Below are 21,021 nucleotides of genomic sequence, written 5' to 3'. Positions count from 1 at the left end.
ACGCTTTTGCTCCATGCTGTTTCCTCCTCTCCTTGGCAACACCCCCAGGCTCCTGACACCTCCTCCTGATTGGCTGCATTACCCATAAGCAGCCAATCAGGATGGAGGAAGCTGCCCAGCCCCTGAGCAACAGCCCTGCTCTCTTCCTGCTCAGGGAAATCCTGCAGCCTCCCAAGCCGGTCAGGTCACTATGTCCAGAGAGGTAATATCAGACACATACATGTCCAGTATTACCTCTAATGTTTCACTGGACAGAGTGTCCAAATACAGGAGAGCGCGGTTCAATACTGCACACCTGTCAACTCTAAGTGTATGTAACTAGTACAGGAAACTAACCCACATTCTTTTGCAAAACCAATGCCTTAGCCACTGCACCATTACCCATGGAAATCTGCCATTTTCCCCCCACATTTCTGCATGGGTTTTCAAACCGTTTTTTTTTTAAACGCATACTTTCTAAACTGGTTTTATTCCTTTGAACGTGGAAAAACAGAAGACGGAAAATACATCTGCTTATGTTTCCTCCACTCCATCTATATATTAAACAATTGTTAAACAGTTGACATCCCCAAAGAATACAACAGCTTTGTCACAATGAATGCATGAATTACCAAGCACACGTTTGCATGTATATCGAATTTGTGAATGCGATTAGCTGGACATCCATAAAACATGAATTGGCTGCAATGTCTCTACGAGAGGATTGCCAAAGCCCGGCCATAGTGCGAGACTTGCAACGTTCTGCACTGATGTTTTACAGGCTGGTCAAAACGAGTGATAGTGCATGAGGCTTGGAATCTCACTCTCACGTTTCAACAATAACTATTTGAAATTCAAGAAGGTGTTTTCATTGGTAATCTGTGTTAATACTGTACATGCTGCTGCTTTATTTAAAGGTCAATTTTAATTATAACACTTGTTGGACTTCAATTCAGAAGAGATGGTTTGAAGAACTATTATTAACACTACTCGTTCAAATTATTGGAAATTCTATAAACCTGATGACGAAATACTTATTCTTTAGAAGAACGGACATTAACAACAGTTGTATTGTATTGTATGTCTTTATTTATATAGTGCCAAAAGTGTACTCAGCGCTTCACAAAGAATACAGTACAGGGAATTATAATAATACAATAAGTGCAGCAAATATACAATTTATTCAGCTGCAGTAAAATATTGTACTTCCCAGTGAAATGTAATAATATGCAGGACTGGGCTTTTAAATGCATGGTATAGTATGTAATCTTAATTCTTTTGTTTAAAAAATTGGTTTAAGGTTTAACCTTCCAAGGGATATTATGTGATTTCCGCTCCTTCAGACATTGGACCAAATATTTAGCTTTTTACTTCCACAGACTGAATGTGTGTTTATGAAAAAGATCTTAATCTAGCAGTTCAATGAGAAGGTACGGGTTTATTTATTGTCATTATCTGGAACACGTATCCTTCATGAAAACCATAAATTGTACTTGGCTTTTTTTTGTAGTTTGAGCAGAGGCCTATCCCAGCGTGAAGTAATTAAATACCATTTTAAAAACAATACAGATCAACACTGCACATTTGTATCCCCTCTTCCGCTGATTTAGCAAACATGTTTTGTTTAATGCATTGTTAATACAGTAGTTGTTTAGCTCATTTAGGCTTGAGGTGTTAAAATAACTTCTGTAAATTTTGCAACGTTAAAATACGAACCCAAATTATTTCATATCTACCAGAAATCCTAGGAAACATACGTACTACTCCCATTCTCCCTCAATCTTCTGCCTCTCTATTGTTCTTCAATTCCTTCTGTTCTCCCTACATTTCCTCTAAACCTCTTGTGATGATCAGGGGGTAGCCAGACTATACAATACAGGTTTAGCCCACCTGGTTACCCCTGAGTCCGTGGGGTCCCTGGCAGCTACACAGCCCCATAAGCCAGGGATTATACATGTAAAAATAAAGTGACCCCTGCTTTTCTGGTTTGCATGTTCCCTTTGCCCTAGAAACGTGAAACTTCTTGTGTGTAAGTTTTATGTGGGATACTGTATTTGGGTTGAAATGCAATTATTTTGTTTGCAGGAGTTCGGAGGCCAAAGTTACCGGTAGTCCCTGAGTTCTCCCCGACGTGCAGGCACTATTTGCCGGTACGCGGGTGAAATTACACCGGGGCTGCTCAGTGTTCTCCAGACTCCTGTTTTTTGAGCCCAGATATCCCAGATCCATCTCCCGCACAGATATGGGAGGTATTGTGTACTAAAACATATTGTATTATGAGTTGTGCATTTACTATAAATGTCTATTCAGTCAGCCGAGGCATCCATATAGGTGCCGGGGAGTCTGGATAGACATCATAGTTTAAAGAGGAGACGGGATGTTGAGAGGTGTCGGGGTGCTAAGTGGCTGGGGCAGGGCGGAGTACTGAGTCCGGAGAGCAGAGACCCCCTACGGGGAGGACACTCTGGTCTGCCAGACTCAGTGGAGTCTGCCCAGTACGTGGCAATGGGTTGACTGGTGGAAGCGGCAGAATGTCGGCGCGTTTCCCATTGGTCAATTCGTATGTCCCGCCCATGGGGCATCCCGAGCTGGCTTGGCGCGCCCCCTCCTCTGATGTCAGCCAAAGGACGAGCCCCTATTGCTATTGGCTGGCGGGGAGGAATTCTCACGCTCTGATTGGTCGCTCCTCCTACTTCCATGCTGAACATCGATTAGTGGAATGTATGTAAAGAGAAGCCCCAGTCAGAGAACATTGTATTGTATTGTATGTCTTTATTTATATAGCGCCAAAAGTGTACTCAGCGCTTCACAAAGAATACAGTACAGGGAATTCTAATTATACAATAAGTGCAGAAAAATCAGACAATAGGAAAGGAAATCCCTGCCCCGAAGAGCTTACAATCTAAGAGGTTTATTGGGAAACTTACAGAGACAGTAGGTGAGGGAGTAATTGCTGTAGAGGGCAGTGCATGGTCACAATGTGTGGTAGGATTGACTGAGTGTGGGACATTAGCCATGAGGGCAGGCTATTGGGATGCTTGATTTGTTGGGTAAGATTTAAGGCTGGTCAGTATTAAATGAAAAGGTTAACACCATTTACAGGGGAAGAGATGGCAGGGAGGCATGAGTGAGATCAGGTGTGTATGTCTGACTTCAGGGTACGGGGAGATCCCCAGCAGCGGGAAGGAGTAGATAGAGGATGTGAATAGAGGATTTGTGTGGGTGTTTTTTATTGAGGGGTAAAGAAGTTGTTGGGAGAGAGGTGTATAAATAATGGTGCAGTGGGGAGTGGGGAAGTTGGAGAGAACAGAGACATTCACAAAGGAGTGAGGAAACAGTAAACAGAAAAAGCAGTAGGGAGGGCATAGTAAGATGCAGGAGGAGAGACTTTACAGGTAATGGAGGATAAAAATGAACAAATAATCACAGATGTTAAAAGAGAATGTCTCACAGTGGCAAAGTTGTAATGCAGAGTCCAGATCTTCCTCCAATCTTCACCTCCAATTTGAACTCCAAAATTAACTCTTGTAGACACTTTAGATATGACACTTAAGATGTGACTCTTTTGATGTTACACAGCCATGACCATCTTGTGGCTTGAGTCGATGACGCGAGGGCGGGCCTTTCAAAGTTGCTCTGTTTCAAATAGCAGAGCAACCGGCTTCATTCTGATGCTAGGAAAGTCTGCCACGCAGGGACTAAGGCTGCGACCACGCTGGTGCTGAGCACGCTTGGCGCTTGACGAGTTTACCTCTTTGAATCTTTATCTTCACGTCCATGCGAGAGCTCGTGCACAGGCACGTACGCTTGCAGGCGCTAGGCGCTTGCCGAGACAGAAAAAAATGTGTTTCAGGTGCGCTGAAGGGTCACATGACCTCCTCCGCCAATCAGCTCCAGTCACTGTCAGGTACGGCCCACCCGCCCGCGCTTACAAAAAAAATTGCCAGACAGCCGAACGCTCATGCTTGGAGAGTTAGTGATGTCACCACTCTCAAGCATGAGCGCGGTCAGCGGCAGCGTGGCCTGCAGACTAAGTCAGACGCGAAGTCCAAGTTCTCGTTTTGGAACGTAGCGGTCACGGCTAGGAACTGCAGCTGAAAAGGGGACCAAGAAGCCCAGGTGTATATCCCCGTTAGGGTAAGCCTACCGAAGACTGTGTGTATGCAGGTTTACCCGAATAAACCTAATTTTATTCCACAACTGTGTTTTGCCTAGTGATCGATCCCGGTATAAATTTGTTAAAGGTCCTGGTCTCCTGTGACACTTCTCTTTAAAGGTCATCATTTAATGTCGCAATACTACATTCTCCATTTTTCTTTTCTTATTTGTATATGTAAAGCATGTGACCTAAGCTGGCAATCGTTTGGTGCTCCTGTTATAAATGTGTAAGAATCCTGATTGTGTGACTAACATAATGGCTGCTTCAGTCAGTGTAACTCAGTAGCTACAATGTATCCTGATATTACGAAGGTAAAATTGACTGTTGTTACAGTTTACAACTCAAACTGATGGGAACATTTGCAACAAATTATCCCAAACCGGATAGTATTGCAAAGATCTTGCACTGCTTGGGAGATGGTTTAAAACCTGCTATAGAAATCAAAGGAGGATTTAAAACTCATTAAAATTGCATGAAGAGTTGAATAAAAAATTAAATTAAAAAAAAGTCACTATCATCTAATACTATAGAACTGGTTTCCTTACAATAAAATAAAAAAACCATAAATGTCATATGTTTTGCTGCTTTATTGGTTCTGTGGTGTAATCAAGAGCTATTACTCCAACTTGGACATTAACCACCAGGCCAGTATTTATAGCGTGTGTGGTGGCTGTTATTGACTGACACACACACTCGCTCACACAGACAGACAGGACAGGACACAATTCTAATGGTCATTTCATTAATGTTTTCATACTCTGGGGAAATACAATTTACAAATCCTTGGTGACAATTTTAATCTACACAATTATTTTTTTTTTTTTTTTTTTTTTTAAAGACAGGCAGTTAAACAGTATACAGGAGATGAAGAAGAAAGGCAGCACACAGCAAAAATTACGGAGTAGGGTCCAAATGATGCAAAAATGGCAAGACATATGCACAGAGGTTTTTGTGATTTTTTTTTGTTGTTGCAAATTCTGCGTGGGTTGTCTTGTGATATTTGTTGTCTGTCTGTGTGGGTGCTTGTGTGGTTGACTTTGTTTTCTTTTTTGTAGTTTGGGAGTTGTTTGACATTTGTCTTGCTTTTTGACGTATGATTGCGTGGAAGTGTGTATTCTGAGAGTGTGTGATTGTTGTGGGAGATTGAAAAGAGTGGAGTGGGAGTGAGGAATGGAGGGAGTGGTGAGCAGAGGAGTGGAAGGATTGGTGAGAGTGTGTGGAGCGGTGAGTGTGAGAAGCGGTGAGTGCGAGGAGTGGTGAGTGCAGAAGATTAGAAGGGGTGGTCAAAAGATAAGGCAAGGTTTATGGCAGGTTAGGGGGACTGAAGGGGAGAGGAGAGAGGGACACGGCAGAGGGGAGTGGGAGGACTCTGCAGGGAGGTAGGGAACAGCACCAAAGCCCACGGACAGTCCAGCACTTCCAAAATTGATATTCCAACATTATGCAGAAGCTCAAAGAAAAATGGCCCAAAAAGCCAAGCACCAAAGAGGAACAGATGATGGTCCAGCTATCAGTTTGTTATACTGTACACAACTTTTGAAATAACCTTGAAGCAGGTGATGCCCACAGACATAAGGCATAAGGGGTGCACGAGACATGGCCGACCACAGGCTGGTAAGCTGTGTTTAATGTCATATATTTCATATAGCGAATCAATGTTCTGCCAGTATTATTTACAGATCAAATACATTATTTAATATATACTTGTCACATACAGTATTGAAGGTAAACTTACTATGAAAAGTAAACCAACATTCATGTAACAAATATTTTTAACTCATACAGTATAGCAAAAACAAAGGAGTCCACTCTAAAAAGAAAAGCAAGATTATCATGCACAGTATAGTGCATATAGAAAGTGTAAAGATTGAATGAATATACATTGGATAAGCTTACCCAACTGTCGATTCAGCACTTTAAAAGACATTTCAGTGACACATCAGCATTGATTCTACATTGTATTTCTACCATTTAAACAAGCTATTGTAAGTCCGAGCTTATCAGCTGGAGACCTCATTTGAAGGAACCATTGGACACATCTAGACAAATACTTCTAGTTCAATCTTTTTTGTCCTGCCAATGCATTACCCGTGTGTACAATACAGGAGCAATTCAAACACTCCGGCTTACTGAGAGGTGGCATTTCCCAGTAATTACTGTTACATTATCCCCAGTAATAGCCTCTACTTCAACAATCCTGAACTGAAATTATGTTCTGTGAAAAAAATAAAAGAGAGAGATGGTTGCTGTGCTGAAATTATCTTTAAAGCTTAGAAAAATAAAATTGCAACAAAGCAGAATGCATATAAAACACAATAACCATAATCCTATGAAAGGGCCCAATTGCTTTCATTCTGTAGGAAGACAGCAAGTATTCAGTGTTCTATTGTGTTTCTTGTTGGAATGACAAACTCTTCCACCCCCTGCTGTGCATACTACATAATTGGGCAGTCAGAAGCTTGCATACATTATAATACTGTATGCCTTCCTAAAAATGTGCCAGAATTCTTTTTTCTCGTGGTAAAGTTTAGGAACAATATCCAAAGTCCAGCTGCAAACTCACTACGCCAGTAACTGCAGTATTTAGTTATAGTTATAAGACTTGGACAAGAGTATGTGGTGAGGGGTGTATCTTTAAGGCTGCAGAGGCATGTTAAATATCACTCCAGCACCACACTAATCCTAAGTGAGGAGTATCCCGCTGGCTGTCGTGGGGAGATGCAGTTCTTTTACCGTTTCCATGTTGTTAGGAAGCTACTTAAAGTGAATTTTTGAGCATGACAACATCAGAAACAGCAACTTTTCAGAGTTTGTTGTCCTGTAGGGTTTAACCTTTGCGAGAGGAGACAGATGCCATAGAAAGTAATACAAATTTATTGCATGCAGAAAGATGTCAATAACTTTTATTGGCACACAAAAAAAGTTATTCACACATTACATGTGAACACCTGAAGTCAACTCAGATGGACACACTCACTCCTGCAAACAGCTTTAGTGCTACTGTGTAACCTTAGATTAAGTACAGAAAGGTACAAAAGAAACAAACAGAACACAGGCAGTAATATACTGTACAAGCTGACATGACACATTTAACTTTTGTTTTTTGTTTTTTAAAAATGAAACAACAACTATGTAGAAAATAGTTTTTCAGGTTAGGCTCGCAGTGGTCCGGAACAAGGAATCCCCCATTTTCACAGTAATTTAAATGATAAAAAAACCACTGCTCTTAATAAATATAGCTGCTGGCTACCTTCCTGCCAATGAGTTTGTCATTAACTGTAACACACTCATTCTCCATAACTGGCCGACTATTCATCGGGAACATGCCGTTTCTGCCCATATCTGGATTTCGTATTGTGACTCTTTCTCAGGCTTCATTTCTTAAAAACCTGAGGGATCTTCAGTTGTTCAATCAATGGGGTTACACAGCCAGATTGCGGAAATCCAAATGGGGTGTCAACTGGAGGAAGCAATGTATTCAGAGTCTGGGAGAAGGCAGCACACAGCTTTATAGGCCCAATTCATGTATCAAGCAGTAGCTTCTGTACTATAAGTAAAAAAAAAGTGGGCAGAGTAGGTGAGTCAAGTATTCCATGGTGCTGTTAACATTTTGTACATCAAATACAGATAATAGGAATGCGCTAAATTTTTTTATAATTCTGGTCTGTTATTTGTAGTGGTTTTTTTGTATGTGTCCAATTAAATTCTATATTTTTAGCTATAGAGAACATGTCAATAATACAGCTCAACAAAATTAACTTTCATCTTGTTCAAGTAAATTCATATATAATTTAAAATCTTTGATACACACACACCTTTTGTGTGGCATACAATGTGTGTGTTTTTCAGTTTTATTAACCGATACCATATTCACAATGGGTATATGTATGTTTTTAATAGCAATAACTTATTCATTAGGTTGAATAAACTATTCTTACAATTATTATTTGGAAGTATTAAATAAAACCATTCGTGTAAAAAAAGTGAAATCTTTAACCATCCAAGAGCTCAGGGCCGCAGACAGATATCCCGGGGCCCAGGACTACAGTTCTACAACTACAACTTCTGTGTCAGGACTTCCACCCGGATGGGCTCCCTCCAGCACCGTCACTGCCCCACAGGTAGAGTGCCGGGGAAGAGAAGAGGCCCCGCACTCTGCACCGGGCTCCTCGATTTTGCAAAGCCCCGGACCTGCATATACTGTATGAAGATGGATATAAAAATCAAAGCTATAGTTTTCTTCACCTAATCTATCTCCCCTGTCCCCCCCGTAGTATAATACTGTGCAGCCAATGTGGATTTCCTACTGAACTCCACAGTGTTAAAACAATGTCATGCTGGAAATGATATCTTGCTGCCTACTTATTGCTGGAATATGTCCAAATGCCGGGGTCTGCATTCCTCAAGTTCACTTGCCTGTTTCCATGAAACTGATCTGAAAAATGTTTATTTCACCCAGTGCTTTAGATATGTAACCGACTAATTTCTGCCGAATTCTCCGCCTGTAAAAACCTAGTGTCCCAACTCACTACGAAACCAGAATACTTCTGACCCTTTTGTAACCTCGGCTGATTACCTGAGAAAAAAAATAGAGTCATAGCAGGTATCTGTGGATATTCCAATAACAGAATAAAGGACAGAGCTAGAGACAATGTGGTTTTTGCTCATTGGGGAGCACACAACATATGTCCTGGAGATGTGACCACCATCTTACAGAAGATCACCTCTTGTATGTTGCTTGCCACACAGGTCATGTAATAAGGCATACTTAGTGACAACAGAGAGGATACATATATCTGTGGAGCCAAATAGAAATACTCGCACATTCCGGAAATTACAGAGTGGCAAATGAAAACCTCTTAATGGTGAGCCTCCAGCATCTGGATCACAGGACGTTGGCAAAACATTTTGACACACGCCCAAACAATGTTTGTCCAGCTACATCTATATATCTCAGCAACATTACAAACTCAGAAGAGATAATAAATATTGTTACAGACAATACCTAGGTATAAACGTGTCAAAAGCATGTAGAGTCATTTGGAGAGCAGGAACCCAGATAATAAACTTTAATAAAAATTGGCACTACTGGGTGTGTCAGTACTAGCCGACAAAACAGGTTACTTGACGGGGCGATGAAAAACTGAAGGTAGGGAAGGAGCAAGTTGAGTTCGACCAGTAAAGTTTGGAAGGACTTAACACAACAACGTACGCTGCAAACTTTGTAAACATGTTTGCCAAAATCCTACAGCCAGTCACAAACATAGAACATTCAATGTCAAAGGAACATTCTGCTGCACATCCAAGAATGTGGTATACAGTATATGATTCAATGAAGGAAATGTGACTAAGGATGCAACATTGGTGAAACCAGCCAAAAACTTAAAACCCGAATGAACCTACACAGAAACATAATAACACACCATGAAGAAGGAAGATATCGCACTCCAGTGGGATACCACTTCTCACAGCCAGATCCTTCCATAAATTATTAAAACAGTGAACAAAGCGGAAATGAGTGAATAATAAATAAAAGGTGCTCAAAACAGTAACAGTGGTATCAAATAGTGATGCTCTCACTAAGGGATGTCCAATAGATAATATGTTGTTAGACCAATAAAGTTCCTCAAAATGAAGGAAAAAAGAAAAACATAGAATAACAACGTTTTAATCAGTGATAACCTGGGGGAAACATAGGTATCAAACTCTCATGTTCCCAGTCTTGACTAGCAGTAAGTGTATTTAGGCTGAGACTGAGACCTCACTGGACAGAATACACTCCAATCTAGGGGTGCCCGATAGCCTCTCATTGCTGTACTGCAGGACCTTCGTCAGACGCAGATGTCCTCTGATGTCGGCACCGAGGACTTCTGCATGTGCGCACGCACCTCTATGGTGTCTTGCTGGAGTCAAAAGGGCTTCTATGGTGTCCGTGAAAGATCAATAAAACTTACGCGTTTCGCCTTGACGTATCAAAAATGGCTTCCTCAGGGGTTTCATCATTGTGATCTTCAAAAGTCTATTTATAGGTCTAATAGTCCTATAAACTGCGCAAATAGGCAAGCGATCATCTAATTGATCACAAATGATTACCTAAATGCATTACATTGAAATACTGATTATGCAAATTAAGTTATAAATACAATTAATAATAAAATAACATTCTTTAATTTAAAACTCTAAAATGATCATATGGTAGAACATAGGGATATAAAACTAAGCCAGGTAAAAACCAAATGCATAAAAAAAAAAAAAGGACAAAAAAAGGATAACAAAGATAAATATGCATCATAGGACAATGTCATCCCAAAAAAAGCATTTAGATTGAAATCTACATTTAATCCTAATGGTTTCAAAGTTTTTAATTTATATATCTAAAGAGTTTCTTTCTGGGATAAATCTTTTTCTCTGTTTCCCCCGCTCCAATTAGCAGGAATAAAATCAATACCTTTAAAAATGAAACCATTAGGATTCGATTGGTGACATTGTTTAAAATGCATTGGCACGCTGTGGGATTCTAGCCCTACTTTAATATTGCTAGTATGCTCTAAAATCCTAATTTTTAGGAGTCTAGTGGTGCGGCCAACATACTGCAGGCCACACGGGTATATATATATATATATATATATATATATATATGGTATATATATATATATATATATATATATATGGTGTATATATATATATATATATATATATATATATATATACATATACATACACACACACACACACACTGTATGCTCATTTGCATGTCTTAGACAGGTCTGCAAACCCACCTTTCAACATTATCACCCAGCACACAGCACTTCCACTGCAGCAAGGGACTCTGGGAAATGACATGCAAATGAGCACACAGTGCCACCTTTTGCTTCAAAACCATTCAACATGGTTCCCCTATAGGCTTAAGCTTGCTGCATGGTCACAGCTTTGAGCACAGCCAGGGTTAAGATGCATAGCCAGTAAACCCACCCACAGGCAGACTGTTTCGACCTTAATGGGTCTTCTCAGTGTGGGGTTGGTTCTACTGTCTAGTCAGGAGAAAACCAAACACAGCATATTAGCACAAACACCTCATACCAAATGTCAAGCACGGTGGTGGAGGGGTGATGATTTGGGCTTGTTTTTCAGCCAAAGGACCTGGGAACCTTGCAGTCATTGAGTTGACATGAACTCCTCTATATACCAAAGTATTCTAGAGTCAAAGGTGAGGCCATCTGTCCGACAGCTAAAGCTTGGCCGAACTTGGGTCATGCAACAGGACAATGATCCCAAGCACACAGCAAATCTACAACAGAATGGCGGAAAAAGAAAAGAAGCAAGGTGTTGCAATGGCCCAGACCTCAACCCGATTGAAATGCTGTGGCGGGACCTTAGAGGCAGTGACTTGGGGGAGCAGTAACTGGGTGGGTGGGGGGGGAAGCAGTGACTGGGTGTGTGGGGGGGGAAGCAGTGACTGGGTGTGTGGGGGAAGCAGTTACTGGGTGAGTGGGTGGGGGGGAAAGCAGTGACTGGGTGAGTGGGGGGGGAAGCAGTGACTGGGTGAGTGGGTGGGAGGGGGAAGCAGTGACTTGGGAAGCAGTCACTTGGGAGGGGGAAGCAGTGACTGGGTTTAAGCAGTGACTTGGCGAAGCAGTGACTGGGTTGGTGGGTGGGTGGGTGGTGAAAGCAGTGACTGGGTGGGTGGTGGGGGAAGCAGTGACTTAAGCAGTGACTGGGTGGGTGTGTGTGGGCATGGGAATCAGTGACTGGGTGGGGGGGGGAAGCAGTGACTGGGTGGGGAAGCAGTGACTGGGTGGGTGGGGGTGGGGAAGCAGTGACGGGGTGGGTGAGGGGGGGGAAGCAGTGACTGGGTGGGGGGGGGAAGCAGTGACTGGGTGGGTGGGGGAAGCAGTGACTGGGTGGGTGGAAGCAGTGACTTTGGGGGGGGGAGCAGTGACTGGGTGGGTGGGGGGAAGCAGTGACTGGGTGGGTGTGTGTGGGCATGGGAAGCAGTGACTGGGTGGGGGGGAAGCAGTGACTGGGTGGGGAAGCAGTGACTGGGTGGGTGGGGGGAAGCAGTGACTGGGTGGATGGGGGGTGGGAGCAATGACTGGGTGGTGGGGAGGGGGAAGCAGTGACTTGGTGGTGGGGGGGGAAGCAGTGACTGGGTGGTGGGGGGGGAAGCAGTGACTGGGTGGTGGGGGGGGAGCAGTGACTGGGTGGTGGGGGGGGAGCAGTGACTGGGTGGTGGGGGGGGGAAGCAGTGACTGAGTGGTGGGGGGGAAGCAGTGACTGGGTGGTGGGGAGGGGGAAGCAGTGACTGGGTGGTGGGGGGGGAAGCAGTGACTGGGTGGTGGGGGGGGGAGCAGTGACTGGGTGGTGGGGGGGGGGGAAGCAGTGACTTGTAAGTTGGGTATGTGCACTTTTCCCACCGTAGTTCTGCTGGGAAGAGATGCTGCTGTAAGATGTATGCGATGTTGCGCAGCGTCCATGAGTTCCACGTGGGGGAGCTCCCCGGAGGATCTTCCCCCCCCTCCGTTTGCGGCTCTGCTAGGGACCACAGCTCTGGGGCCGGCGTGAGGATCACTGGCGCGCGGTTCCATTGATCTCCGGGCTAGCTGGGGGCGGGCCACCGGTGGAGTGATCCGAAATGGGATGCGAGGGGGATCAACGCAACCCGTTGCCTGTGCTCCGGTGAGTGGGGACCTGTGGGTGGGGGGGGTGGGGGTGATCCGGGGCACAGGCCAAAAGTGGTGGAGTGGAGTGGGGAACTGGCAACCATGAACAGCGGAGGCAAGGGTATGTGAGTCCAAGGAAGCGGGGTGGCACTGGGGTCAGGAGGCGGGGGGGGAGCGAGAGTGCCGGTGTGTGTGGGCTGTGACATGTGGCTGGAGGCGCGTCCGTTGGGAGCGGGGGGGGGGGTCTGTCTGGCGAGCTGAGTGTGCCAGTGGGGTAAGTGTGGTGAGCGAAGGCTGCAGGCCCATGAGAGGTGTGCGGGGGGGGCAGGCGGGCTGTGCGAGGGACCAATCAGATTGGCCTGAGGCGGAGTGACGGGCCAAAGGACCAATCAGATTGCCCATAGAAACACCAACATACGTTTTCAAAAAAATATATATAGATTACATGCATTTAGAATATGAACCTGCCCTATATTACTCATGTATTGTGTGTCTTTCCCCTGTATTGTCTTTAGCCACTTGCAAACATAGTATTTCACTCAATTTTGGGTGTAGCTAGAATCTCATAATTGAATAATTGAACATTATGGACTATATAAGGTATGAGGATAGACTCATTCCTTACCTCTGATGAAGTCGCCGGTACACTCGCGATGAAACGCGTAAGGGCGCTATCTACAAGCACCAGGTGTTTAGCTCATTGAGCAATTGCTGGACTGAAAGGGAACTGTGGTGCTGCAGAACTAAAGAAGCGGGAGCTGTTTTTGCCAGGGGGGGGGGGCTGAAGTGGACGCACATCACTGCTGTGAGTTTTTTCATTTTAGCTCGTGATTAATAAACCTGTACTATTTTACACTATGGAGCCCGCGCTGTCCCCTTTTGTTATATATATATATATATATATATATATATATATATATATATATATATATATATATATATATATATACACACAGTGGTTGACAAATCACCAAAAAATCTACTCGCCACACAAAAAAATCTACTCGCCACCTAGTACCAAACGTGTGCTGCTTGGGCCAATATTTACTCGCCCGGGGGTTAAATTCACTCGCCCGGGGCGAGCAAATGTATAGGTTTGTCGAACACTGTATATATATATATATATATATATATATATATATATATATATATATATAGCCAGGTCCCCCTACCTCCGATGCGGGTGCAGGGGAGGGTGAAGTTGCTGCCAAGCTTCCGGGACTGCAGGCGGGTGACCGAGTCGCCGGAGCTCCGTGGTGGCCATCTTGGAAAGTCACACATGCACGATAGACATCCCGCGCATGCGCAGTATATAGGTAGTGCAGCAGCCATTGGATAGGCTCTGCCAGGGGTGCTTGCCTTTGAAGACTGCCCTTAAGTCTAGCAGGTTTGATGGCAATTTTTTCTCTGCCTGGTGCCACTGCCCCTGCCCCTGAATAGTGTGTTTTTGCCATTGTGTACCCCATCCAAACTGACCGGCATCTGTGGTAAGCACTGTCCATGTTGGCGTCTCTAAGGAGCACCCGGCAAGTGAGAGAGAGAGTGAGAGGGCGAGAGAGATATTGATTAGGACCTATGCCTGGAGTGGATGACTATGCAACTTTGCCCATAGAACTGCTTCTATGGAAGCTGACATGAGCTCTAACATCTCACAACCTGACGTAGAGATATGCTGGGGGCAATTCTGACATTTCTGATTTTCTCTGATGTGACGGAAAATAGACTTTGTTGTGGCTTGTGACAATTTGCAAACCCAAAAACGGAATTCTTTGTGTTAGTATTGTAGCCCTCTTTCCCCCTGACTAAAGAGACTGCCGGTACTGCCGTTACCTGTTGGCTCACAGAAGGCCTATGCCTCCGCCTCTGGGAGCCTGGGGTGGTATAATTATCACCTCGGTGCAATGCCTCCACCTACGAGGGATCCTAGCGTAGTGGGAGGAGCCCCTCACAGGAACCAATCGTAATAGTAAACACACACAGTATATAATAACAACCTTTACTGACAGCACATATAACATAACACCACCACACAGTATAGTGAACACCCAGCCCAGTACCACCAGTGAGTGTCCCAAAGTACATTGGGTGCTGGCACCAATACCCTGATGTCCCTTTCACAATGTCTAGGCCCACCCAAAAGTGTAGGGAGTAGCACGACCCCGTGAGCTGTTGGTGCACTTTGTTGAGGTACCTGCCGAGTACTCCAGTACTCGGTGCGGCCGACATAGCAATGAGGATCCGCCTGATCCAGCAACATGGTCCTCTGCGATGGCATCCGCCTCTGCATTGGGTGGACTCTGGTAGGAGGGTCTCACCTTTAAGAATCTCTGATAACACTGTGGTGGTCTGGTCCCAGACCACAGGCCACGATCACCTCACAGCGTCTTCCTTGTGTCCCTGACACTACAGTAAAATGGGGAAGTATCCCTATCTAAGGGGCCTTCCCTGAAGCAGCCACAAACTACACGTGATTGGGGCCTATCTTGGACCTAAGGGGATTCTCATGCCTAGTCTGAGTGCCACTGACACTTAGACCCTACATTCCACTTGTCTGTCCTGGCTCCAACTGACTCCCTCGCGCTCTAAGCACGCCAAATGTATCTATTCTCCTCAGAGGATCTTAACAGCCCTGTTGGCTGAGCTGCGCCACATGATCTATGCCTCGGAGCACAATGGGGCTTGTAGTTCCCCTGTGGAGCATGTATGTAATGGCTGCCGCAACTGTGAAGCCTCTGCGCATGCGCAAGCTTCCTGAGATGGCCGCTGGGGTTCCTGGGTCCTATGCGCATGCGCGACTACTGCGCATGTGAGGCAATTGCACAATGGCGGCGCCCTGCAACAATTGCCGCCGCGGAGCTCTGGTGATCCGGTTGCCCCTCCAACCACCCCGAATGCCGCCGCAACCTATGCTGGAGTCACTGATCGCCCCAGGGTCGTCCCTATCAGTCGCAGTGTCTCCCCTCTTCCCTGTGCCCACATCAGAGGTAAGGGAGGGGGGCAGGGGGACCCGGCTACAGTATCAATTAGCTTTTTTCCCTCAAATGAAGATCCAACCTAGTTCTTGTAGAAATTCTAGCACATATTGGATCTGATCTTCCAGAATTTATTGTGATGCTGCTTTTAGTACCCAGTCATCCAGATAGGGCACTATTGAGATAACTTGCTCCCTGACTGCTGCTGCTGCCACCACAACTAGTACTTTTGTGAAGATTCTGATGATAGCGGGTGACAGGCCTAAACGCAGAGCCTTGAATTGAAAATGCTTTACTTTGTCTTCCTCCCACAAGGAAAATCTGAAGAACCTTTGGTGATTGTAGCAGATCGTATCATGCAGATAAGCATCCTTTAAACTGATTGCCGTCTGGATTTAATATGATGATTGCAGATTTCACTGATGCTCCTGCCGGACATGCCGATTGACAATTTTCAGACCCAGGACTGTCCTGAACCCTCCTGATTTTGGACCATGAACATTATGGAGTATGTTCCATTCTTTTCTTGATGCTCTGGAACCGTATATACCACTCTATCTGCTCTGAATGTTTGCACTACCTCTCTCAGTATCCCCGTTTTTGATTGAACATACTGGCAAAGGCATGATGATGAATATTTCTGTAAGTTCTATTGAATGCTCTCTTCCTATAAGCGCGATAGAGCCAGCGATCTGTTATCTGATGTCATTGTGTAGCAAAGTGTTGTCCTATTTTCTGACCGTCTCTTGGAAATAAGTCTCTGATGTCAGCATGATCTTTAGAAGCTTGGGCCACCCATTGACCTGCCTCTTGTGGTTCTTCCCCCTGATCTGGCCCCGAAGGAAGATGACTGCCCCCTGAAACTCTTGTATGACCTGTATTCTTTCTGAGAAGGCATTGGGCCAGGAAAAAACAATTGTGTGTTGGTAGCTCTTCTGCCTTGGGGTAAAGCTCTCACCTTGTCATCTGCCAACTTGTCCACCAGCTATTCCAGTTCTGCTCAAAATAATGAGTCTTCAAATGGCATGGAGCAACGCTTGTTCTTAGAGGTCCAAGAGGCCCAAGTTTTGAGATATAATGCCCTGCGGGCCGCTGTTCAAAGAGCCATGCATTTAGCCATTAGGCAGTTGGACTACATAGATGTGTCACATAAGTAAAATCGATACCAAGGCGAATTAACGGAAATAGTTTATAGATTAGATCTCTGGAAACCTTTGTAATTAAAAAATTAATCTACCCGGGTTACCTATGCTCTTAGTAACCTGAGGAGTTTATCCTTCTATCATAGAGATCACTACATTGGTCAGACTCTTTGTAGTTCTCTCTGCAGTTCTTTGTTAGTGCAATGTCCCAGCTCTTCACTGCTGCAACATCCTTCATTTAGTGTTATAGCCAATTACATACTTTATCTAGCAAGTTACTGTGCAATTTGGGAATCATCTGAGAGAGGTATATAAGCCCTTGAGTATGCTGTACTGGTATCACAGTTACCTGAGGAAGCAAGTATTTGCGAAATGCGTTGTCTGCCGTGACGTCGCTGCTCAGAGCTCCTGACAGCCACCGTAGGAGGAATACACGTTCCGACCAGCTGTTGCTACAGCCTGCTAGCCTGGTACGGTTGTGGGGTTTCCCTTGTACCGCAGCCATCGGAGAGACGCCGTGCCCCCACGCTGTGGATGCTCTATCTGTCTGAGCCATCTAGCACTGTATGTGAGTGCACTATTGTTTTATTTGTTTTATACATAAATACGATTTATACCCACATCTCTCTGTGTAATATTCATCTTTGAGAGATATCCTTTGCCATATTTGTGGGGAGGACTGCCTTCCTGATTTTCACACACCATCCAACTACAAGATGCAGGGGAGGCGGAGGCAAACAGAGGGATATCAGCAAAGATACCCGTCAGTGCATTCCGTTCTCACATGGCCATGCGAGTAGTGGCATTGCCCACTTGATATTGATTCCTTATCATCACCTCCCTTGGAATTTAGACATTGTCACAAACAGTGGTGCTCTGCGCTCGTGCTGTCTCTATAGGAAATGTAGTAACAGATGCTAAAACTCTTGCTGCCGTCCGTTTAGGAGGACTCCACAAACTCCTATAGAAAGTGAGCTCCCAGAGGGAGACTAACAAAGATGAAGAAAAGAGAAGAGCAGAGAAGGCGCACTGAGTAGCAATAGGATTTAATCAATAAAAAAACCACAATTGGGCTAAACAGTCACAATATAAAATTACATAGTTACATAAGTATGTGTATATATATATATATATATATATGCAAATATAATATATATATATATATATATATATATATATATATATATATATATATATATATATATATACACACACATACTTATGTAACTATGTAATTTTATATTGTGACTGTTTAGCCCAATTGTTTTTTTTTATATATATATATATATATATATATATACACACACACACACACACACACACATATATATATAAAATAAACTTACAACTATCCTAGGTGGAGAGTGTTGCCGGAGCGGTCTGGATGTCGGCTGGGTGCAAAGATGGCACAGGTTTGGACCCGAAATGCTCGGTCACACTGAGATATTCCCCTTACTACCAGCAGCTCCCTCCACCAATGAATGCTCACGTTGCAACCTCTCGTTACCTCTATGCATTTCACACAGCGTGCTTCGTCAGGAGGTCACGTTGAGAGGTTGCTCGTGAGTTTATGAATCAACTCTTAACCAATAGGAACAGTTTAATGACAAAGTGTTCGCCAATGCAAATTACTAACAGCTGCAAACAAGGAGGAACCCGTGTCACCCTCTTGAATGCTAAAATTACTTGTTGTATAATGTGTCAAGTGGGAGACAAAATTAAAAATAATAATAATTGTAATAACATTTTAGTAGGATTTATAAAATAATAATAATAAAATAAACTTATTCAAATTTATTTAATAAACGTATTAGTTATAAGATCATTTTGTTGCACTATGTATGCTTTTCTTTTAATATTTTATATAGGACTATGGGCTCCCCGGATAACACCATTTCAACTTCTACGAGGATCAATTGAGGATCTCATTGTGTTGAGCAGTGTATCATTTACCTTATACTTATATATGTATTTATTGGTTCACTGATTGTATTATGAATACAATCTTCTGTTATCATGAGATAACTTTATCACTACATGTGGATTCTATTAGAGAGCGCCTAAATGTTTTTCCTTGTTTGGACAGGAACAAAACTGAACAGGTAAAAGTGCCCTATATAGGGCCTGTGCACATTTCTTCCTGTCCTACCTCAGGAGTAGGAGTCTATAACTCATGGTTCTGCAGGATGGATAGAGGACATACCTTGTTTTCTTTAGATCAGCAGTCCCATTTGCTTGGGAAGCAGTCAAGCAATGGGGCACCTGAAATGCTGTGTACCCAAATCCACCCCCCCCCCCCGCGCCCCCAATGGGCCTGGAAAAACAGCAGAACTCCAGCATATTTGTTTTGTGCTTCTATAAAATAAGAGCATTTTTTTTTAAATATTTTAAATATTCATGTTTACTCAGCATGGTGAAAAAATTATTCTTACCATATTTTAGAATGTTTAATAGAATAGGAGAGAGACGACTTTCTAAAATAAATCAATTTTTCTTTTAATAGAAAATTGAACCATTAGTTTGTCAATAATAATCATTTTAAAAAAAGTAGTGGTACTCTGGGACTGTAAATAAAAAATGAGAGGTACTCTATACACTCTACCAACACACCGAGACCACTGGAGTTCGTGTGGAGTAACATATTTTATTTTGACACAATGATAATGATATACAGCACACTAAAAAAGGTGAATATCAAAGTTATTTGCAGGGTGCAAAAGGCACAACGAGAGCACCCCAGTTCTTCCCATTACAATATATATACTGAAATGTTCCAGCACTCCCTGACTATTGGAAAAAATTGTCAAAAACCGGAATATGCCAAAATTTGAATTTAATGAAGATACTGTAATGCAAAATACAATACACCTGGAATAATGTCACGTCAGCAGGAAATACACAGAATGGACCCCATGAATAGTGAATGCATCCCTACAGTTTTATTTACAAACATACTACTCCACTTTTTAAAGAAGAGGATTCATTTTAGAAATCATCTCCCCTTTTCTATTTTTACAAATTTTGCACAATTACAGTCCAAAGAGCTTTGCCTCAATGTTTAATGCATGTAGATCATTTTTTAGATCAGTTATAGTACCACTTCTATTATTTCGCCACTTTGACAACTGAGTATGTTCATTTTCAAGAAACAAAGTAATGAATGGACCAACATCTTCCCTGTTAACCAAATAATTAATGGTATCAGTATCTTGGGACCAGCAACTCCCCATATTAACCAAATAATTAATGGGACCAGCATAATTTCCTGTTAACCTGGTAATTAATGGGACCAACATCTTCCCCTATTAACCAAGTAATTAATCTTAAGTGTAGCTAATCATAAGCACTGGACATATGGGCAGGATTACCTTGGAGATGGTTAGAGGCTCCCCATGCTCCTGTCCACCTTTCAATGAGAAACCCCATGGATATCCACCTTGAAGACATGCCTGTAAATAAACCGACTTGACAGCTGGTTGCGTGAAGGAGAAGCTCCTTTCCATGTTACTGTATCTGTCAATGAGTCATCATGATCCCAAACAAATCCTCAGGCCAAGCCAGGTACCAGTCCCATGCATGGACTCAGTGTCCTCCCATTAGATGTGAGGAGAGTGTGCGGGAATTGTGTCCATGCAGACTGCACAATTCTACACTGATCAGCCCACAACCAGCCCACAACCAACAAGTCTTCTTTGGGTGACTCTCATGTCCCTAGGACTGGACTATAAACTGATCCTGGCATACATGTTTCTTCTCTTCTTTTCTGCTTCTTTATTTCAGTGACACATCCCAAATGGCTTCTTTGCTTGATACAAGGAAAAGGAGAGGGTGAAAAGGATAGGAGAGTTTCAACCCTTGCATGTAAAACGGGTTGAAACGGGTTAATGTTGTTTTTTGATGGATGATACCTCTTTTCCAGCTCGCTCAGATTTACCATTACAATAGCCTTCTCAGTTCATTGCATTCAAAGAATGAGATTTCTTCCCCTCTCCAATCTTGCATTGGTTTCTGAGTTACTGTAGCCGAGACCTGCTCCCCCAGTCCATAATCCAAGGAGTTTCCACTTGTGTTCTGAATATGTATATACAATCTTTTAAATTCCAGCAAAA

General features: G+C 43.4%; 1 protein-coding gene across 1 annotated transcript in view; it reads right to left on the bottom strand.

Annotated features, from left to right (window-relative positions):
• The window catches only part of SHROOM3 (shroom family member 3), a 413,191-nt gene extending 392,604 nt beyond the window's left edge, over positions 1–20,587 (bottom strand). The window contains exon 1 of the mRNA XM_075606730.1: positions 20,281–20,587. Coding sequence (XP_075462845.1) covers positions 20,281–20,415 — 135 coding nt within the window. The 5' untranslated portion in view covers positions 20,416–20,587. The remainder of the gene's footprint in view (positions 1–20,280) is intronic.
• Positions 20,588–21,021: the final 434 nt, after the last annotated feature.

The sequence above is a fragment of the Ascaphus truei genome, chromosome 1 (assembly GCF_040206685.1).
Source record: "Ascaphus truei isolate aAscTru1 chromosome 1, aAscTru1.hap1, whole genome shotgun sequence".
In the NCBI taxonomy this organism is placed as follows: domain Eukaryota; kingdom Metazoa; phylum Chordata; class Amphibia; order Anura; family Ascaphidae; genus Ascaphus; species Ascaphus truei.
This window is presented reverse-complemented; position numbering and strand designations above follow the sequence as displayed.